Raw genomic sequence first — 22621 nt, forward strand, 5'->3', positions numbered from 1 at the left:
TGGAGAACATTTCTTTCATACTTGATTTCTGTGTAGCTTTAACCATTAAGATACACGCATTAAGAACGCACACGCGACGAAAGCTTAAAAATGGAGTTGCTGCTCTGCTCACGAATATGAAAAATAATTGTACCAAGTTTCGTTTAAATCCGTCGAGTAGTTTTTGTTTCTATAACGGTTATACAGACAGACAGACGGACAAACATTTTTGACGTCGATGTCGATCTCTAATCACCTCGTGATAGTTATTTAGGACATATATTTCATGTGCAGAATTGACCTCTACAGATTTAATATAAGTAGGTATACATATATTTAGATTCCAATTTCCATGTAACGTTAAATTCGACTATATAATAACTAACAGACAACGCAGGTTACTCTCGTTTCCGTAAGTTGAGGCGGCTACATATTCGGTCCTAATAACATGACTTTTTGTGAACGAAACGACAGCGCGGTTTAATTCGATGGCAACACCATCAGAAAAAAGGAAATATTTTTAACTTTGAAAAAATATTATGATTTACACTATTAATACTATTTTAACATTAACACAAAATATAAGACTGTGAGTGTGTAAAAATAAATCCAGCTAGTTTCACATCACACTTATGTTTATAATTAGGTATACGACATGAAAATATATTAATTACCAAGCAATAATCATACAGATAAATACTGAACAAAAGTATTAACAGTCAAAGTGTATTTTTACTAACAACATGTAAATGATGAAGGAATAATAATTATCAACGAACTAACCTTTTTGTATTAGAGTCCCGCCTCGTGATCGAATTATTAAAACACGAAGATTTTTAAAAATGTAACCAATGAACACAATCAATATTAGATTAACTGTAATGGTGTCTAGTTTGACTTAAAATAATATACATCTACCCTCACTTTTAAAAATGTAGTATATTCACACGAATTATATAAGCGCACCTTATAGGGAAGGGAAGATTTATTATGGGTTAAAGAGTTAAATAAATAAATAACATAATTATATTTAAATTATTAATTTTTAACATTGTGTTCAGTAGTGTTAACATGTAAATTGATTTGATTTTTACGAAATCTCATAGATGGCGCTGAATCAAATTTGTCTTTATAGTACTAAGATTCATTAAACAGTTTCTCTGCCCAAATTACGTAAATGACGTAGTTTTTATAGTGTAAAGCTAGATAATAGCATGGCTTACTCAAAAACAACATTTAAACATGAGTCTTTAGATTGTACGCTGTCGTAGTTGACGGAATACGTAAGAAAAGTAAAGGTTCACAGCTCCTCCCCCGGAGGTGATAGCATGATAATATGTTTAAAAAAACCTCACACGACCTGTTAGTAATATTCATGCAAAATTTGAAGTCAATCTATGCAGTACTTTTCGAGATTAGCTCGGACAAACATACAGACAAACAGACAAACAGACAAACAGACAAACAGACAAAAATTCTAAAAACTATATTTTTGGCTTCTATATCGATTATAGATCATGGATTATGTATTCTTTTAAAAAAATATTCAATGTACAGTTTTGACTTTCCTACGATTTTATTATATGTATAGATCATAAACTATGAAAAATACGCATGTAACGTAATTTTACAAATAAATTAAAAGAACGGATTTAAAAAGCGGAATTACATTCCATCATGGCTTTGCAGGTTGGATTGTCTATTATTGCGTCACTATGTTAAATTCGTTAGTTGCAGCCCAGAGGTGGAGTTATGGCATATTATGGCTTATAGCAATAGACTTCAAACAATAAAAAATATGGTTCAATCCTAATGAATGTCCAAAAAATTGTAGAATGTAAAAGTAAGTCAATATTCGAAGAAAATTTGTTTAATATTGTAAGAAATAAAAGTACTGATCTTCGAGTATCTTTGATAGTTGTTACAGTGTTATGTGTATGTATAGAATTAAATACTTATTGTTATTAAGGTAGTGTTGGAACTTTCATGTAGATATTATCTATACTGTATACTATTGCAGAACATGTAAAGTTATCTTTAGAATAATATAATTATTACATCAAGACTAAGCTTTGTTCATATGTCTTCCATGAATCTTAATCTAATGAATCTTAAGCGAAAGTTTGTAAGGATGTATGGATGTATGGATGTTTGTTACTCTTTCACGTAAAAACTACTGAACCGATTACAATGAAATTTAGCACACATATAGAGAGTAACTTGGATTAACACATAGGATAGTTTTTATCCCGGAAATCCCACGGGAACGGGAACTATGCAGGTTTTCCTTTGCAAACGCGGGCGAAGCCGCGGGCGGAAATCTAGTATTTTATAAGTGTAGAATTTAGAATCATAGCTTTCTTACATTTGTTACTTTGGAATATTTGATTATCATTGTTATAATTATGTACATACGAGTTTTGTCCATAGTAAATAATTGATTATTAGTCAACTATTTATGTTTGTTCTAGTCAGTTTTGAAATGGAAACGTAGGTATTATAACTGATGGTAAAGAATTCACAATAATACCGAAAATGAGAAATGAAATATCATGCTTCAAATATAAGGCGTTTCAAGGTTGCAAAGATTCAAAATTGTAAAATAATTAAAGTTCGTTTGCTATATTTAATATTTCTGTGTTTTGTATAATGTAATTACTCATACATGTAGTGCTGTAATTTTGATTCATTTGGCAAGACTGTGACAATAAATGATTTACCAACTCCATTACAACTATTATTTTATTTCTCATGGCTATTAATTTGCATTTTAAATAAATTTGCTTCGTATAGTATTGTTCTTTTGCCATCCGTATTGGCCGTAGCAACACAACATTTATCAGGATAAATAAATAATCGTTTTTGAATTCCATATACACGATTGAGTACATGAAGGAAAATTATATTTAGAATGTTGTAAAATGTAAATTACCCAACTATCACTTGTATATAAATAAATATAGATTATGCGTTGCTTTTCATATTCTTTTCCTGAATGAACATTATTTTTTCTGGAATTATGACATACAGGGCATTTGACATAAGTACCTACATAAAATGCGTCTGGTGGTATTTAATATTTCTTATTATGTCTTCATGAAAGAGAAAAAGAAAGTCTTCATGAAAACCTTGGTAAATTCATAAGATGAGACAACTTGTTTATCCAGTTATTTACACCAAGAAATCTCATTGTACCACCTGTAACTTGAATCACATTAAAAGGTACTAAAATCTTTATCAAAACAGGAACAAACATTTGGTTGTTATTTTATGTGATCCAAGTAAGGCCATGTCGGCCATGAAGTGCCCTCGTATCTTGTATTTTTAGCGATTCGTCGTGTGCTGGTCAGTAGGTGCTAGCAGAATACTGATATACACTACACTAGCTGTTGATTAGTGATTCAACGCAAGCGCACGGAATTAGCGACATCCGAGATACGTACGCAGCTGATTTCAACTATACTATACGTTTCCTCACTCCAAACACATAGTCATTAACATGTCAATTTTCAACCTAATCCCATTTATATGCGACTCGCTTAAAATTAGCGCGGAACAGCGAGGAGTAAATCATTTGCGAAGTTTTCCTATTGGGGTTTTATTCGTTGTTTCTATGAATAATGGAATCTTGTAATTAGGATATTGTGTGGAAGATAATGAAGTCAGTGTACCAGGAAATGTTGGATAGGTGCCTACTGCCTAGTCGATCCCCGAGCCTGGCCACGCTCCAATGATTGATGCCTTCTTATCTGCACGGTGATTACAAAGGTCTTATTATGTATTGTTTATATTAAGCGCCTCAATGTTTTTCTAAGGCATTGTGTTTGTGTTTATTTTTATATTTAAAAGCTTTACTTGTCTATTACTTTTTTTTAGCGAATCGCTTTTGATTTGTTGAGTAGAACCTACTTAGTACTACAGACAGTTATCCTACGTCTTATACCTACTACCTATCTTCTTGTACATAATATTACCTATTTGGAAATTACTTTTGATGAACTTAACATGAGATTAATTATAATTTATGAATCAAGTTTGAAATATCTTAAAACATATCTACATACATTTAAAAACAAAAAAAAAATAACATTTATATGAAAAACCTTCATAGTAGGTACCTAGATTTTAAAGAAACGGAATCCTTCAAAAACACGTTTAATTTTATAATCATGACTCAATTGATATCACTTACAGTAGGTAACATTGCTGCATTTCTACGATGATTCATTCTTAAATAATAATATTTCCTATAAGTGCATTTTTAATATTTATTTTAATTAATGATATAATTTCACTATTTCACATCAAACTATTAGGTCAGATTAATTTTATGAAATTCAATTGAAAACATTAGCCTAAATATCTCGTTCCAAGTAATCAATTGAGTTTTAGTTCTTATATTGTAATTCATAGAACTAAAGAAGAAAGTATGTAATAGGTAATCAGGGATTCATCACGAGTTGTTTAGGATTGAAGGTGACGCGAAATTTTACTTTGGAAATAGATGGAAATCTAACTTCTTTTTCATTTTCCATTTGATATGCATATCTATCATTTTGAGCAATTAAAAATACAACTACCAATATTGTATATCTCTATACCACAGGTAATAGATACCTACGTATCTAAGTATAGGTACTAAGAGACTTTTTTTTCTTTAATAGTTACGTAATAAATCACATTTATTGAATGCAAATTAGTTAACATTTGTATCATATTTTAATTAACTTTCATAAATTAAACATTTAATAAAACAATTGAATGACCAATTTCATTCATAAAACCGATGACATGTTTACTCTAAATAAAAAATGTAAATTCAGTTCTATTTGTCTTTACCAATTACCGAAATCTTTCAAGTGCGGTGAGTCTTAACACCGTTCTGAAATTGGAACATTTAATACTAGGAAAACGCTATGGAGTTGACTCATATAAAGTGGCACACAGAGCGCGTCAATACAATGATCTACTATGTGTACTTACAGTTTCAATCAGTGAACATTGTACTGTGAAGGGGGAAAATTCGAGTAGTTACAAGAATGTTATATATTAGATACCATACGGTATGCCATGATTCAAGAAACTTTAGGAAATTTCGTTTTTGGGACACTGTGGTCTGTAGTATGATTCACAGCTTATTGCGGAGGCAGTAACATAACGATCCTTCCGTATTTTTATATATAGGTAACATATTTTACAAACACATTCTAACATGTTGTAGAGAATATGTTATTGGGGATGTATAAATATTTGTACTGAACTGAAGCGTAGAGATTTTCAGGAGCTTATATTATATTTGTGTAACAGTTGAAGTTGTAGATATTAATAAGGTTAAATTAAAACGTTGGTAAGATAATACGAGAGAGTGAGGTATACAAATTTCGTTCAATTTATGTTTAAAAATGATAGAAGTAGTAGTAGTAGAAGTAGATTCAGTTCAGAATTTAAGATCAGAATCCCAGCTAGCATTATAAACAATAGCATATCAATTTCTCAATGTGAACAATGATATCATCCAAATAGTCAGGACGTTTATATCTAATCCTTTATTACATTTAAAGGAAAGGAAGGAAGTTATAGCAGACGTGCCAATTTCTTCTAACGGAGATGCATGAGTCACCGCATGCTCCACAGAATGGTCATTATTCATTGCTTTATGTAACACAACTGTTACAAAATTTACAGTTACAGTCTTGAACGTAAGTTCGACTTCCTTTGTTTCGCTTTATTGAAATACTGAAAAACAACGATGCGAAGCACTATTGTGAAGGTTTCGAGGTCGCATTTTGTTTTTGATTTGGGCACACTTGTTTACAGCTAATGTGCAGGACATTAAAAAACGATGCATGTAATGAGAAGAAAGGTATAATCATTCTTAACCAACATTTTTGATACACCATTGCTGTAAAGAAAACGAAAAATATACTTGTTGCAATTAGGGTTTATTGACTTCATAAGCATGAGTATCCAATTATATACTATATACATATTTGGAGCACCGTCAAAACTAGATCTCCATTTCTTTTGTATTTTCTCGCTTTTAATAAATTCATGTACATTTCCATATCGAATCCTTAAATATGAACGTTTCTCCTTTACCTACACTTAACAACTAATGGGTTGTTACAACTTATTAGGTAGATTTTCCTACATAAAAGGGTTATCATTTTTTTATAGATTGATAAAATTAACATTAAATGAAAGGTTTATAAGATTGAAAGTTACGGACAAACGTATCTATTGTAAGTTGCTAAGTAAATAAAACACGGAATTACGTGGTAAATAAGAAATAACTTTACCACCATTTCACGGTAACAAAGCCACCAATAGCTTTTTTATTTTGTGGTTGTATTGGTCATTGTTATTTCTGATTATATTCCAACACATTTCCTTATAAATTGACAAAGTCCTCGATCGGAAAATACTAATACGACTCGCTTCCGTGAAACTAATTTACGTAATACCACGTATCTGTATTTTATGTCGATTAATCTATATTAAAGGCAACCTGTCATTTGATCAATTTGACGTAGTTAAGATAATCAATGTTTGTTATCCTTAGCTTTGGTTTATTTTCCATAGGTTACGATCAGCTTACATATTAGGTATAGGTATGTACTTCTACAGGCCAATATATGCAATACTTACCAGTAAAAAATTAAAATTTAAGTATGATTATGTAAAATATAAAGAGCTAAAATAAGTTTAAATCCAACGTTGTTCATTAATAGGTATGCTCACAATGATCAGATTTCAAATATATAATTGATAGTTTTATGACGGGCAATGTATAATTGTAAACAAATCGTACGCTTAAAAATTTGTGAAGAGCTTCATAATTCACATCATGTTCCAACAATTATATCTAAAAATGTGTTCGATAAATTATGGTATTCGCTCAGACTTCAGAGTTGAAAAGCCTCAGGTCGTGCAGGAATTCCTTATTTTTTTACACACGAACATCGACCTACAGCGTTCGCGACTCCTATTGTTTGGGTCATTTTGACTTATTTTTGTAAACACAGTTTACTCAGTCAATAGCCTGTTTAAATTCTTTCTCTTGAATATATTGGATGAAGTATCGATTGTGATGCAGATCTTGTAGACGAGTTAACATCACTCGACGGAATAGCAATTGAAATTTTGGGAAAAATTGATACTGTTTTATAGCGGGGAATAAAAAAGAGCAAAAATGTTTACGATGCAGAAGTAAAATCCCTTTTTTTTCTATTTTAATATTATTTTTTAAATAAGTGCATAGAAATGTAACAAATGAATGTAATTGTATATTTACAAGTGTTACGTACACAATGATTCCTATATTTTTAATTTTAACGTTATGTTATTATTGCGTCAAATCAGAACTGTAGCTCAATTTTATTATTAAAAAAACTATAAAATAGTATTCATGGTAATAATAAGAAGTGGAAGTAAAAGCATTAAGAAATAATTACTCATTGCATATTGAATAAAACCCAACTGTAACGGTTTAAGTGCGTGGGTGTCGATCACAAACATAAGCTCGTTAATTTTAACCTAGATCCAGACGGAGAATATATTTCATTAAAAAACTCCAACTGATTTCATCTCAATTAGATAAAAATATATATTTAACACATACATACATCAAATTATTTTTATTTGAATGGTTTTTATACATATAAAATTATAAATTTTATTATTTTCAACAACTGAAAAATATGAAGGTAATAAATAATATTCTATAACTATCTTATTCAACATAAAGTACTTTTCAATAATTATAATCAAATGTAGGTCATTTGAAACTTGAAAGCATCTCTCATCAAAGTTTATTAACAAAAAACACAAATAATTCAAACACATTTTTATTTAGACAATATTGTTTACTTATTTATTGTGGGACTAGGTATCAAATACGCTATTATCACAATAATTTTAACAATTTCTGTACTGTGTACACAATAATTCGATGAACAAATACCTAATGAAATGAACTATGCACACAATAACGATAAACACATTCATTGAACTTGTACAAGATGCAGTCATTCACCCGAAACCGCAAACCTGCCAAATAAGTGAGGAAATCCAGCATTGAAGTTTGAGGCCAAGTCTAACAGCGCTATCTGATTATTTGCTGCTTTATTTTTATTTATTTCAGAGGACTAACTTGACTGCTCTGGAGACCTTTTCCTTGTGAAAGGGGTTCTTACAAAACAGATCGTTAATCTTATCTAAAAATATTCACCATCGTGTCAAGAGATAGACCAGGAAAGTCTAGAAAAAACTCAAATTAAGTATGGATTGAGTAATGAAAATGCGCCGCGCCTTATTTGTATCAAATTTATATTATAGAAGGTAGAGCACGGATTATAACAACAAATAAAATTATTCTTATATATACATTTATTATATGCTTATTATAGAATTTGGATTCTTTTATTTATTTATTTATTTATTAGAAATACCAACGTTTGTTTACATTGTTTCATTAATTATTAATTACAGTCTTATTATATTTTTCTAAATGTAACAAACAATTATAGGTATTCACAACATGCAAATTCTTCAGTATTAATATAATTTATTACGACTCCAACTACTCATATTTCATAAATACATTTTGAAATGATGAAATAAGAAAAAAACATATCCACTTGTATATTTAAAAAAAATTGAATATAACAGAGCTCTACCTCACGTCCCTTGAGTTATCGCATGATTTATAGATAATGTAAAGTTACATTTTAGGACCGTCCTTGTTTAAAATATGAAAACATAGTATAAAACTTGTTCTACTACCTTTTATAGCACTTATATATTTTAATAACATAACGTAAAACAGATAGCATATATACTTACGTAGATAAAACGTAAGAGATTTCCACGCGTTAATTTTTTATTGCATTATTAAGTACCTTCATTGTTTAACTTGTCTTCCTATTTCATTAAACCACAAACAACAATTAATTTGTCGTTTGTATGACAGTAGTTAATCCATTTTAATAATTATTAATTATAAATTGCATGCAAATTTTGGTAGGTACACTGTACAAATATTTTGACGTTAAAATAATTCAGATATTTATTATAATACATGTCACCATCATTGACTTAGCTGGTATTCTTTCGTTGCAAATAATAAATATGGTGCATCTAATTATACTACACTTTACATACATAGACGCATATAATATGTGTCTGTTCGCGATTAACTCAAAAACGAATGCACCAATTTTTAAACAACTTTCACCATTGGATAAAGTGATGATTCTCGACGAAGCTTTTCAATTTTATTATCAATTTTATTTAGTTTTGATAAAGTACTTTTTCAATGATGCTTTAAGGTAAAAGAACATTTATTGGTCCATTTAATAATGCAAACATATCTCCTGTTAGATAATAACCGCATATGTATTATTATCAGTAATATGAGTATGAGTATTGCTAAGCGTCGTTAAAGTCTATTAATCTGAGTGTTTGGTATCAGGAGTCATCCCACTAACGAGACACGCAACATCAGCTTCAACAATTAAGGAAGTGTGCAATTAACACCACCATTAACGTCTTTAGAGTAGTTTTTAATGGAATTGTGAACGTTAATGATGCAGGTAAGGTATGTAATTGGTATTTTTGTCGTCTCTCAATAACTCTGCACTTAGTAGTGTTGTGCCCATGGCCAAAATTCAATGTTACCAAAAATATGTCTTACTGATTTCTGTATCCGTAAATGATCTTCGAACAAGAAAAAGCTACACCTAAGAATTATTATACTTAGTAATTCATATTGCCTGTCACCTTTTATAGACTAGAGTAGATAATTTTTGAAACAAAAAAAAATCGCAGTCGGATGAAACCCATTAGAAAAGGAGGGGAATATGATAAAAATGTAAGGAAAAATAAATTACGGTCAATCCGAGTTCGGGAAGCGGGAGGGGTCCTATAGAAAAAAGTTCAATGGCAAAGTTGTAGGTAATTAAAAGTTCTACAACTTTTGTATTCACAATTTTTTCACATAACCTAAAAATTTAGGTGAAAAATTCAAAAAACCAAGTTTTTGGTCTTTTATTTCTATCTACTTCAAAATGTATTTTTTTTCTACGAAATTTGGTGGAAACTTACTTTATTATGTCCCAAATACACTGTAATTTATTTGATTGAAAATATTTATTTTTTCGCCTTATTTTGAATTAATACCAAAAAAACAACCTAATTTTCAATCGAAAAGTCACCCGTCAAAATATCAGCTTTTTTCAAAAACTTGGGGTGCCTTTTATTCATTGAAATCTCTACTTTCATATGGTGTAAAAAAAATAAACACCACCATAGTAAATGTTCTCAGGAAATGCATACAAACAGTCTGAAAATTAGCTTTTACTAAATCAGACACACTTCTCGAACTACCTGAAATGTTTTTATCGACATCATTTTGCTTTTGAATATGCTGTAAAATATTAAACTTAGAACAGATAATTATTTTTCTTTTGAAATATTACCGAAAAGCCGATACAAGAGAAGATATAGAGTTCAAGAAGTGTGCCTGATTTAGTAAAAGCTAATTTTCAGACTGTTTGTATGCATTTCCTGAGAACATTTACTATGGTGGTGTTTATTTTTTTTACACCATATGAAAGTAGAGATTTCAATGAATAAAAGGCACCCCAAGTTTTTGAAAAAAGCTGATATTTTGACGGGTGACTTTTCGATTGAAAATTAGGTTATTTTTTTGGTATTAATTCAAAATAAGGCGAAAAAAATAAATATTTTCAATCAAATAAATTACAGTGTATTTGGGACATAATAAAGTAAGTTTCCACCAAATTTCGTAGAAAAAAAATAAATTTTGAAGTAGATAGAAATAAAAGACCGAAAACTTGGTTTTTTGAATTTTTCACCTAAATTTTTAGGTTATGTGAAAAAATTGTGAATACAAAAGTTGTAGAACTTTTAATTACCTACAACTTTGCCATTGAACTTTTTTCTATAGGACTTGTAGTTTTGTCGGAAATCGAGAGAAACCATTTTTTTCTCTTTAAAGCTCCCCCCTCCCGCTTCCCGAACTCGGATTGACCGTAATTTATTTTTCCTTACATTTTTATAATATTCCCCTCCTTTTCTAATGGGTTTCATCCGACTGCGATTTTTTTTATCTTTTCATTATTTTCAAAGGCTTCTACCCCAGTCTATTAATATAACAATACGTCATGTTATGTACATGTTTTTGTTTTTTTTTGTAGGACACTTGCATTGTAGATGTCTAGTAGAGATCGCTCTTTAAGTCTAAAGCGATAATGCCGCCTTCTGTACCACAAAATCGCTTCTGTTACATGTTTTGTTATTCTTTTAATAAAATAAAATAGACAAATTAATTAACAAAGAACTATTAATTTAAATACATAAAAAAGAAATTTGACGAGTACAATAAAACGTGACATTGCGAACCATTTATTCAAGGAACTAAGTTTCAGTCTAGCTTGTATAAGATAACCTTGTGAAAATGAAATTACTGCTTTATGGATAGAAAGCTAAAGCGTTTTTTAAGTCAGGGTCTCTTCATGTTACTAATGCTAAGCCGTATATCAAAGGTACGTTTGATTTTTGATAAGCAAAAGGCTTGAAGCATGCAACAAAAATGTACATGATAATAAATGGAATACGTAAAATTTTAAGTTAAATAATATTGTGTTTATTACATTTTAAAGCCGTAATAATTTTATTTGCATTCTATAAATATGAAGCGATAAGCTGCCGTTTTTAGTCAAGTTGTTCGTAACATTTGCAAATTACGTAAATAAATTTAATTCGTATCCATGCAAAATTAATACATACATATTTAAAATATTAAAGGGAAAATATAATCGAAATATATGTGCTTTCTGTAGATCTATTTAATTTCATTTATGTATTAAAGTTCATTTGATTGGAAAAATATACAAGTGAGTCTGCCTATTTAAAATATTTAGTAATCGATTGTACCTACTTATAAAGGTAAGGAAAGGTAGGTAAATGTAAAATTTTTAGTCCTTAGGTGGAGACTAGTTCTTACAACTTCTAAAAAATCACGAGGAAATACATGCTAATCACCTGGAACGTTTTTTCTTTCGTTGGGTCAGCATCAGTTCACAATACAACAGTTCAACGACTAATTACTTCGACAATCACGCCATGATAGAGTCAATTGTGATCTTAGCGATACACTTTTAAATTTTTTATTTTGTATCAGCATTGCGCAATCCGTTATTCACATTATCCATGACTTTCGTATGACAAAGAACTTCAAATTATCGACATAATCATGACTTGCCGGTGTTTGAACTGTGGTATATGGCACAACAAAAACGTCCTTGACCTTGGTGAGTCCACCACCACCAGCTTTCAGGGAAGCCACCCTGGTTAGTCAGCGTAGACAATGGCTTCGTCATGATGTCGGAAAGGATTTATGAAGGTCACCCTATACCACTATACATATGTAAAACGATTCCATGCTTGCGCTTTGTTCGCTATTGTAATAAATAGCAGAAACAATTGTTTATGTGAGGAAACTATCCTGCTATGCTTTGACTATCAATTAGATGAGATTATTAATTTCTTATTTATTTTTATTTACGCATTTCATTCCGTGAACTATGCCTTCGCGGAATCCAAAGTAGAATTAGGCTAAAATTGTAAAATATTTTATTATCTATTTAATATCAGTTGTTATAACATGTTCTTATTATTATATTAACATTGGGAATATCTCCATCTGGAGCCATAAAAATTTTCTTTTAATTTCTTTAAATATATTATGTAGAGTCAGCTATGGGTATTGAGCACCACACCTTTAAAAAAGTTAAATTACTATAAAATCATTCAAATGTCATCCATCTAACGAATAAACAAACAAAAAAAATGATTAAAAAATTATCAATTAGACACCTAGCGCATACAACTAGTAAAAGAGCTAATTTATTCAGTGCTTATAATAGAAAAAGTGTTTTTTTGTCGTAAGCAATTTGCATTCAGATTATTAATTAGTGTCAAGATATATTGATCTAAGTATTGTGTATTAATTAACAACTTGCTTGCTTGTAATTGTTTTGTTTTCATAGAAAAAAATCGCTATCATAAGTATTATTTGCTAAGTTAAACATGCTTTGTACGAATTGAATCACGCTTGCTCTATGAAAGTTATAATCATTCTGAAAACATTACTTTTCAGAGTCTGTCCTAATTGTATGGTCTTTTCAATATATTAAGTGTATACTATTTAATTTATTAGATAGGTAGCTGTGCGAACCCAACCTTTTTTTTATTGGGAATAGGGAAGCGCTTGACCACAATCTCGCCATGTGGTCTAAGATGGAACGCGCTTCCCTAGAAGGTACCTGTTCACTCTACGCTTGAAGACCAACCGTTCAGGAAGCATGTTCCAGTTCCTCGCGGTTCGGATAAAGAATGTGGAATAGAACCGCTTAGTCCGGGTACATGGGACGTCCACCATATGGCGATGCCTAGAATCTGTGCAACTCGACGATCGATGGAAGAACGGGGATGGCGGAACGAGATCGTGCAGTTGCACAGCGTACTCTCCAAAGTGTATCCGATAGAAGACCGATAAGCTGGCCACTCTGCAGCGGTGACCGAGGCTCTGGAGCTTTTTGCCTACTAGAACATCGTCGCTTATGAGCCTCTGGTCATATGTTTGAAATTTTATTACAATGAATCTTTAAAACAATTGAAATAGAGAAAAAAAATGTTAATTATGACACAAAAAAATCTTCAATAAGTTACACAATTACACAATGATTTTAATATTTATTGCTCTACATCTAAAATCTAAATCGGATTTAATAGATTTAATTATATTTTGACAATCAAATACACCGTTATAGTAAAAAATACTAGGTATTACTTATGTTAGGAATGTTCAGAATTTGTATTTCCTAATTTGTTATAAAATTTACATAAATGAATATATATAATGAATGTAAATGCATATGAGCGACGTGTGTTGCTTATAATCACGTGACACGTGTAATTGTAACATAAAAACAAACATATAATCTGTTGATACTATAATTATTTTTTTTATAATACGCATCTGTACAATGTACGTAATATGATCTACAATTTAATTAAAAAAAAAAAAAATAACGTCTAATTGACTTCTACGTATATTTGAATCATTTATCGTTTAGTTTAAAAATATTTAAATACAATTTTGTTCGTTGAAACTTAAAACCAATTATATCTAATCATTGCAACAAAATATGTAGAGTCGCGATTATTACTATTTTTTACAAGGGAACAATCTAAACACTTCTCTGAATATGATGTTCAGAGCAATTTTAAAAACAATAAACTGCCTCACAACAATAATTATAACTTCGAATTCGAGTTTTAAAATGAAACGCCAAAAGCGCATCAACTTTTCGAATGCAATTAATTCACAATATCCGAAGCGATCGGAAACTTTCTTTCTCAATTATACGTGCAAGCTTTACTAAGAATTAAGTTTAGTTGGGCAAAGGGGCGGGCGGAGGCCTAGCTGCATGGGCAAGCGTAAGCCTTTTATAAGGTGAGCGAGACACGCGCGGCGCACACACGCTACAAGTCGCGGGCAGCGATAGGTTGTGCCGCAAAGGGGCACTACGATCGCTCGTGCCGAAACTCGACTCACGACTCATTTTCTTTGAAATTTCGTGTAATTGCAAAGAAAAAGTGACCGCGGCACATTGTGACTCTGAGTGCTTGTGAACTTTACATTTTCACATATCGAACGTGTTCACATTAGTGGAATGAAAATCAAATGTCTGAAAAAGTAAGGATTACATGAGCCTGGAAAAACTTAAGGCAAGTATAGACATTTTTTTAAATTACTCAATTTAACATGACCAGTAGATACGCTATAATACTTTTTATGAAAGATTTGTTTTAAATATAAATAACAAGAGTTAGGGGTGTACGAACTCTACACTGAATAAATCTAATTTTAATTGCATTGTATATAGGTGAGTTGCTAACTAGCTTATAACCTTTGTTTATCACTTGATAAAAATATAAGGAGGTAGTTATGCGACAATTGCTAGCATTAATTGTGGTTAATTCAATTGATTTTCTGAGAAACAAGATAATTTTCAGTGGTAAAGTTTTTATGAGAGTCAAGTACTTATAAGGAGGAAAATTTTATTGTCTTTTAAAGTTATGTGCTATGTCTCTTAAGATTTGTCTCATAGATAATTTGACTATGTTTAGTTTCTATTAGTATGTTGATCATGTAATTTTATAATGGTATCACTGGTCAGTCCCCTTATATACTTACCTGAGTCGAATACATGATGCGATGTATCACCGTCACTAGATGAATTATTAACGAGCAAAACATAACTATTTCCTACTAGTCATATATTAAATCATAGTTTCTATCCCTGTAAATGTATTGTTCCACTCACGAATGGCCCAAGTATCTCTTGTAATGTTATCAGATAATTTTAGCGGATAAGGCATTATGTGTTATCTTATTGATAACAACTGATCTTGCCTTTCGTATACCTGTGCACGAAGAACGTCGTCAGAAATTCTATTCGGCAATAATTTATTTCGAGTGTTATGACGAGTTAATTATTTTTTAACCAGGTAGTTAATTTCCTGTTTATGTGATGAGTCACTGGTATTAGATAAACCTTTATAAACGTTTTAAGCTTTTAAAAATATTTATGTCAATATTATAATTGTATGGGAACTCCTTCCATATGAATCACGCTTGCCTCAATGACGTAAACGTAATGAGGAACAAACGTGAACAAAACCGCAAGGCACAAACAACTTCATATTCAATATTATTATTACTTAACTAAATGTATTAATTAAAACTAAAATATAAACACAATCTGACCGCTTTGATCTTTTTCGAGTCACCTTCGGTTTAACACATTTTATATCAAAAAAAATATATTTTTTTTAATAACGGTAGAGATAATTGAATAAAAGCAAACATTAAAAAAATCGATATATAGTACCCGTTCCTAGCGTCCTAGAGAATAGATCAGTCTCATTTTTTTTCATAAGAAAATTCGTATAAAACGAATACACGAAACAACAAGTAAGGTTACAGATATAGCAACAGACAATAACAAAATACCATGAAAGTCATTTCGTTTCATTTAAATCTCTTAGCAATTCCTTACTTATTATTTCTAATATTTATTACACTGTATTGAGTAATGAGTCAAATGTTGATACTTTTGCGCTGCCTCTAAAACAAAAATAGTTTATTATGTACGTGAAAGAAAATATTGTATTCCTTATCTATATAAATTACTAACTAATTAAAATTTTCTTGCCTAGTTCCCACATCATCTTAGCGTAGATATGTCATTAATATTGCATCAAGTCTCCGGAAGAAGGAAGGTTTCCAGGGTCAGTACGATACATGTTTCTGCAAAAACATTTTACATACGTTACAATCACACATTAAGCATACTAACAAATTATTTTACATGGCCATATACTGGAAGAAAATAAGCAATGAAAATTTGATATCGTTAGGATTAATTTTCATGCCCTATCAATTTTCACTTCAAGTTTTGTGTCAAAGTAGCGTAAATGCATTGAAATCCATTGGGCGATTCAGGATTTGTATAATGGTAACATACGGACAGATTTAAAGGCTTACATTCTTGTATTAGTAAATAAATTTGGGTAACTAGGTACTTTTACAATGATTAATTAAAACTGTATAGGTACTCTAAGTAGGATCCAATTCTAGTACTATTACAATTTTTATTGATAAGTGGAAGATATGCAACAGTTTTTTGTAAACATTACATGATAAGATGAATCGTCAAGGAAATTAAGTACTTATTGGAAATACTTTTAAATTATATAATTTGAATGCAATTAAGATATGCATTTTTCTATTTTACGACTGAAATACTTAAAAATATGTTTATCTACATACCTACATAGGTATGCGTAAATCATATAATATGGTAAAATATTCCATGAATATTAGTAGAGTCAACTAACTTATAAATACATAGGTATTTCATGACATAATAAATTATTTTTAGTTGACCATCATATTTTGTGTTGAGTTATTAGTACATAATATATAATTGAAATTAAAATCCTCGTTTTCCTTAATAAGTACCTAAAGGTTACAGCGAAATTATGATCTGTTAGATCAGCGTTTCTTACTATAAGATAATTCAAATGAAATGTTACGCACGACTGGTTATTCAATTAACTGTGTGACCTCTGTCAATCACTTTTACAGAATAGTAGAAATAAGTACCAAGAATGGGATAAATGGCACTCTAGGATCAACAATTATCACAAGTATTTAATAACAGCATAAAATCTGTTTTCGACCTTCTAATGTTTATTTTTAATTGGTTCGACTGATGACCGGTTTTGTTATGGATGCCTTATGTACATTCCGTCACTTATTTACCTCTATTTAGGTAATAAATTGTAATTATATTTGACTTATAAATAATTATTGGAAACAGATATGACCTTACGCTGCTTTATCCAAGTTATTGCCAATTCGCTTATTCTCTTCGGTCAGATTGATTATATGCTGATCAGTTGAATTTCACAAAATAATTAGATTTAAATAGATTTTCGGTGCCAAGATTATTAATGCAATCGTAGTAAACTGTATAAAAAGGTTTCGGTAAATGAAGTTAGGTAAGATTTGAACCCAATGTCGGAGAAACCTCCATCGACACGCTTCAGAGAGCGGAAAATTGCTACCGACACCTTTTGCGAGTTTTAAAGCCCACTTAAGTTCTATAATATTCATATTGACGCTATATACTCATGTGCATACATGATGGTAGAGCTTAAATATATAGGAATGTGAATAGCAACTACATTCGAAAGAAAAATCATACAATCTTATGCATGCAATTTAAATGTGTATAAAGTAAATGTTGTTTTGAAAATATATTAGATTACTTTAGCCTTATATTATTTCCAATCAAACGTTTATTAATTGCTTGGAGTTTAGCTCAAAGAACTTTTCTGCAAATCTGAATCTTTTAAAGTTATATTAAAGGTAATTGAAAGACTTTATCCACACAATAACAATTGTCAATAAATACACCAGAATAGAAGCGAGGTCTGTAAGATGTGGGGACTCTTCTTGACATTAAGATTACAATTTACAACCTATTGAAGAACTGTTTTCATTCTTGCTATCTATTGTTTGCGGAGCACTAAACGATTAGTGCGTAACCATTTATCTTTTATATTGATAAGTGGTCGGCGATAAGTGTGTTGTAAATCTGGGTCAACTTTACTAACGCATTCTTTTTAATAGAATCTTTTGAGATAATGAAAATGTATGCTTACATTTTCATTCTACGTCTATTTGCCTTCATATAGATGTGAGGGGTCACTCGTATATTATATTGTTTACATAATTAAGTAATATATACTATGACTCATGCAGATATGACGATTGACGTGTCAAGATTTTATGTCGTTGTTAAACTGTTTAGTATGATAAAACCGACATCTTAAATATAATTAATTATTACTTGTTACAGATATCAAATCTTCATGGCATTAAACATATCAGAAGATTAAGAATTAAGTTCGAAACTAACGAAAAATATTTGTAACCGTGCAGGTTAAGATATATTTTTGATAAAACAAATTATGTGTTATCGTGATTTATAGACGAAATATATATTAATATTGTAAGTTAGTAACAAATGAGTATATTAAGTAGTACAAGAGAAATAATAGTAACAAAAAACATGGCGTCGATTAGTTTGAGAAGTAGTTTAAGGATATTATGGACGACGGTGGCAGCCCTGATCTTCCTCACGAGGAGTAGCGCGGCACCAGCCTTCGGCGGAACAGATAAAGCCATGGTGAGTTTTGTTACTTTTATCATCAATGACTCATACAATTACGTTCTCTCAGCATGTTATTAATAAATTCGTATGCTCTAACTAGAGGTCCGCGCCACGCCGGCGTGCCGCCGCCGAGAGACCCCGGCGCGCCGCCGCCGCCGCCGGGTCACAGAAAAATTGGCGCCGAGTTCAAATTTTGCGCGCGAACCATGTGTCACGCACGCGTAATTGTTGTCTACAACACGGCAACGTCGCATCGATATAGTAGACAATGTCTACTTTAATCGATGCCAGATGTTTTACTCCAAAAGCTAGCCAAAAAACACTCCAATAGATTTATTGATGAGGATGACGACGTCGCTCAAGAGTGTTGGAGATATTTGGCTACGGCTAACCCTTCAGACTTAGGAGTTAGGAGATGTAGAGGACAACATTCTTAAGTTCTGGGAACAAAAAAAAGTTGTTTTTCCTAATTCCTTGGCTTGCCGGATTAGCGCGATCGCTTCTATCTATCTCAGCTACAAGCACGCCAAATGAAAGGGTTTTTTCGTTAGCTGGGCTAGTCTTAACTGCGAAGAGATCGCGTCTAAATCCTGCAAAAGTTAACAAAATTATTTTTATCCATGATAATTATAAACATGATTTGTTACAAATCAGTAACATTCATTGCTATGCAGACGACAGTACGGGGGATGCTCTTTATCCCGGCCGTGCAAACACCTCAAAGGAAAGCCTCAATGAGAGTCGAAACAAACTTGTGTCTGAAGTCGGGTCTTCTCTCCAAGAAGTCTCGGATTGGGGCGAACTTAATCTTGTCGAGTTCAATCCCCTAAAGACACAGGTTTGCGCGTTCACCGCTAAAAAGACCCCATTTGTCGTAGAACATCGGTTTAAGAGTACTCCCCTTAGTATATCGCTGAAAATCGGAATCCTCGGAGTTGAAATCTCGAGTGACGTTCAATTCCGCAGTTATTTGGAAGCAAAGGCTAAATTAGCCTCGAAAAAACTTGGTGTGCTCAGTAGATCGAGACAGTACTTCAAGCCGACCCACCGACTTCAGCTGTACAAGGCTCAGGTGCGACCGCATATGGAGTACTGTTCTCATCTCTGGGCCGGAGCCCCACAGTATCAACTCCTTCCTCTTGACCGCATCCAACTCGAATTGTCGATGACCGTAGGCTTTCCGATAGGCAGCTCGATCTACTGTCAGTGCGAAGAGACGTTGCGTCTCTCTGTATACTATACAGAATCTACTATAGGGAGTGCTCTGAGGAATTGTTCCACCTATTACCATCCGCACAGTTCCACCACCGGACCACACGCCGTAAAAACCAGTTCCATCCGCACCATCTGGATGGTTGGCGCTCCACCACTGTCCGCTTCACCCGCAACTTCCTTCCGCGTACGGTGAAACTGTGGAACGATTTGCCACCTGCGGTGTTCCCGAACAACTACGACATTGGGGCCTTCAAGAAAAGAGCTTATTTGTCCATAAAAGGCCGGCAAAGCACACTTCTAGTGTTACAAGTGTTTATGGGCGGTGGTGACCACTTAACATCAGGTGGCCCACCTGCTCCTTTGCTTGCTCTGACATAACATGGCCAATAAAATTATTGGCAATGTTTATAATTATCATGTTCATCACTAAATAGTTAAGCTACTTGATTTTAATAAAAATATTTTTTTTATTAAACTTAAAGAGAGATTTTTCTACTGCCCGCCCACCCCCTAATAACTTTAAAAATAACTAGCCCACGCCGGCGACGCCGCGCCGCGCCGGGTGCCGCACCCGGCGCGCCGCCGCTGGGCTTTTGGACTGCGGCGCGGACCTCTAGCTCTAACATAGAAGCTATACAGCATATCTTCATATCATAAAATAAAAATAATTCATTAATATTAATGCTTCCTAACCGGAATTTGTGATATACCGCTATCAGGAGGAATAACATAATAATCATGGGTAAATCCTACATACGTATATACCAAAATAAATTAATTTTATTTTGATATATTTTTTATAAATATCGAAGCTAGTTAATACGAATGACTAATAGTAAGTTCCGTTAAATAAATACCGATACATATCATTAATCTTGTAAATCGGAAATGATCTCGCATTAGGTCGACAGGTGACTCACGGTTTCAAAGAATTCATCATCGGCGCCTTGAATTAAAAACTCAATCTGTAGTAAACTCACTCACGGCCGTAGTATTCATTCATAATAAACCACCCGGATACAAAAGCGCTCATTTCACGTTGATTCAAACTTGATTCCTTACATTTACTTTAGCATCGTAATATGTGAATCACCAATGAACATATATGCTCTTATTGATACCTACCACTTTATTGGTAATTCAACTTAACGACATTGTGTCATTTGTTTAGTATTCATTAATGATACGTTGTTTGTGAATGAATCAGAAAGGATACTTTTAATTATTAATATTGAACTTTTTGCGATTTTCCGCCAGATTACCTGCTTAGTTATATTAATGCTTATTGCTCCGAGTTATTAATTAAACCTATAAAAACACATCAAATGCTTTTCATAAGTTATAAGATAGAATCACAGACGCGTAAAGGTAAATACTTCTACAATCTAGAGGAATAAATATTTTATCATATCACCATCGCATTACAAGAATAACTGTATCATGAGTGTTTACGTGCCACCACATTTAAAACAATAACACCATATCGCTCTCGAGAACTATAAAAACATATCAGTGGAAGGAAAGATTACATAAAAATGATATGAGCGGTCACCGTACCGTGAGTCAGGGAGTAGGACGTTCAGGCTTGAGGAGGAAACGATAATAAAGTTATAAGTATATGTTTCTTAGAAACAGTCGAACGCATTGTGAGTCATGAAACCAGTCTCACAGGCCGCAGCCCGCAGCTCGCCTGCCGCCAAGTTCTAGGTCATAGTGCACCGACATATCTTGTACCTATTGTGTTTCATATGGTCCCATATTATTGAAGAAAACTATTAACCCGAGGGTTTTTAACTGTTTAAATGATCAAAATCATTATGAATTGATTGAAACCTTGTATTAGAAAAGCTGAAAAGGTTTAATTTCTTGTGCGTAATTACTATGTAAAATAGTATCTTCTTTATTAAACTGATGTAGATAAAACGAAAAAAGGATATAGAATATTCAAGATCAATTTTATTTAAATATGTAGTAATTTATTGATAAAACTTTCACTCGCCCACATTCAAAAGCCGTGCTGACCGACATACTTTGTTAAATAATATCGTTGAGGCACTTTACATATTTCGAAATGTTTTTACCTTAGATTTTTACTTTTAAATACTTAAATGTAACAATTGAATTTATATGACTGACCGGTTGGCGTGGTTGGTAGTGGCCCTGCCTTCCAAGCCAGAGGTCGTGGGTTTGATTCCCACCCGGGGCAAATATTTGTGTGATGAACATAGATGTTTGCTCCGTGTCTGTGTGTTAATTATCTATATAAGTATTTATTTAAAATTATATATATGTATGTTTATCAGCCATCTGGTTTCCACAACACAAGCGATAGCTTAGTATGGGATCAGATCGTGCCGTGTGTGAAAATGGTCTTGAAATATTATATTATATATAAAAGTAAATTTTTACTCAGGTAACATAGCCAATGTTTCATTTACAAACAATTTTCTAAATCTGATACCTAAAAGATGTCAAGGCTTCATGGCCCTGCTATTGCTGTTAAATTGATTATAATCTGACTTTTCATAGAAAAATTATTGTGACAGTCTACAATAATAATTATTAGATATAAATTGAAGTTACACGATCTA

General features: G+C 32.0%; 1 protein-coding gene across 13 annotated transcripts in view; it reads left to right on the forward strand.

The window, feature by feature from the left end:
* The first annotated feature begins 14539 nt into the window (after positions 1–14539).
* The window catches only part of Mmp1 (Matrix metalloproteinase 1), a 28175-nt gene continuing 20093 nt past the window's right edge, over positions 14540–22621 (forward strand). For all 13 annotated transcript variants that reach the window (XR_016318299.1, XR_016318303.1, XR_016318301.1 and 10 more), the window contains exons 1-2: positions 14540–14796; positions 18501–18830. Coding sequence is in view for 5 of the 13 variants with exons in the window: in XM_089714207.1 (XP_089570333.1) it covers positions 18669–18830 (162 nt within the window). In the remaining 8 variants the exon portion in view is untranslated. The remainder of the gene's footprint in view (positions 14797–18500; positions 18831–22621) is intronic.

The sequence above is a fragment of the Colias philodice genome, chromosome 3 (assembly GCF_061535455.1).
Source record: "Colias philodice isolate Cphi_HAF_F1 chromosome 3, ilColPhil1 Martin Lab GWU primary, whole genome shotgun sequence".
Taxonomy (NCBI): domain Eukaryota; kingdom Metazoa; phylum Arthropoda; class Insecta; order Lepidoptera; family Pieridae; genus Colias; species Colias philodice.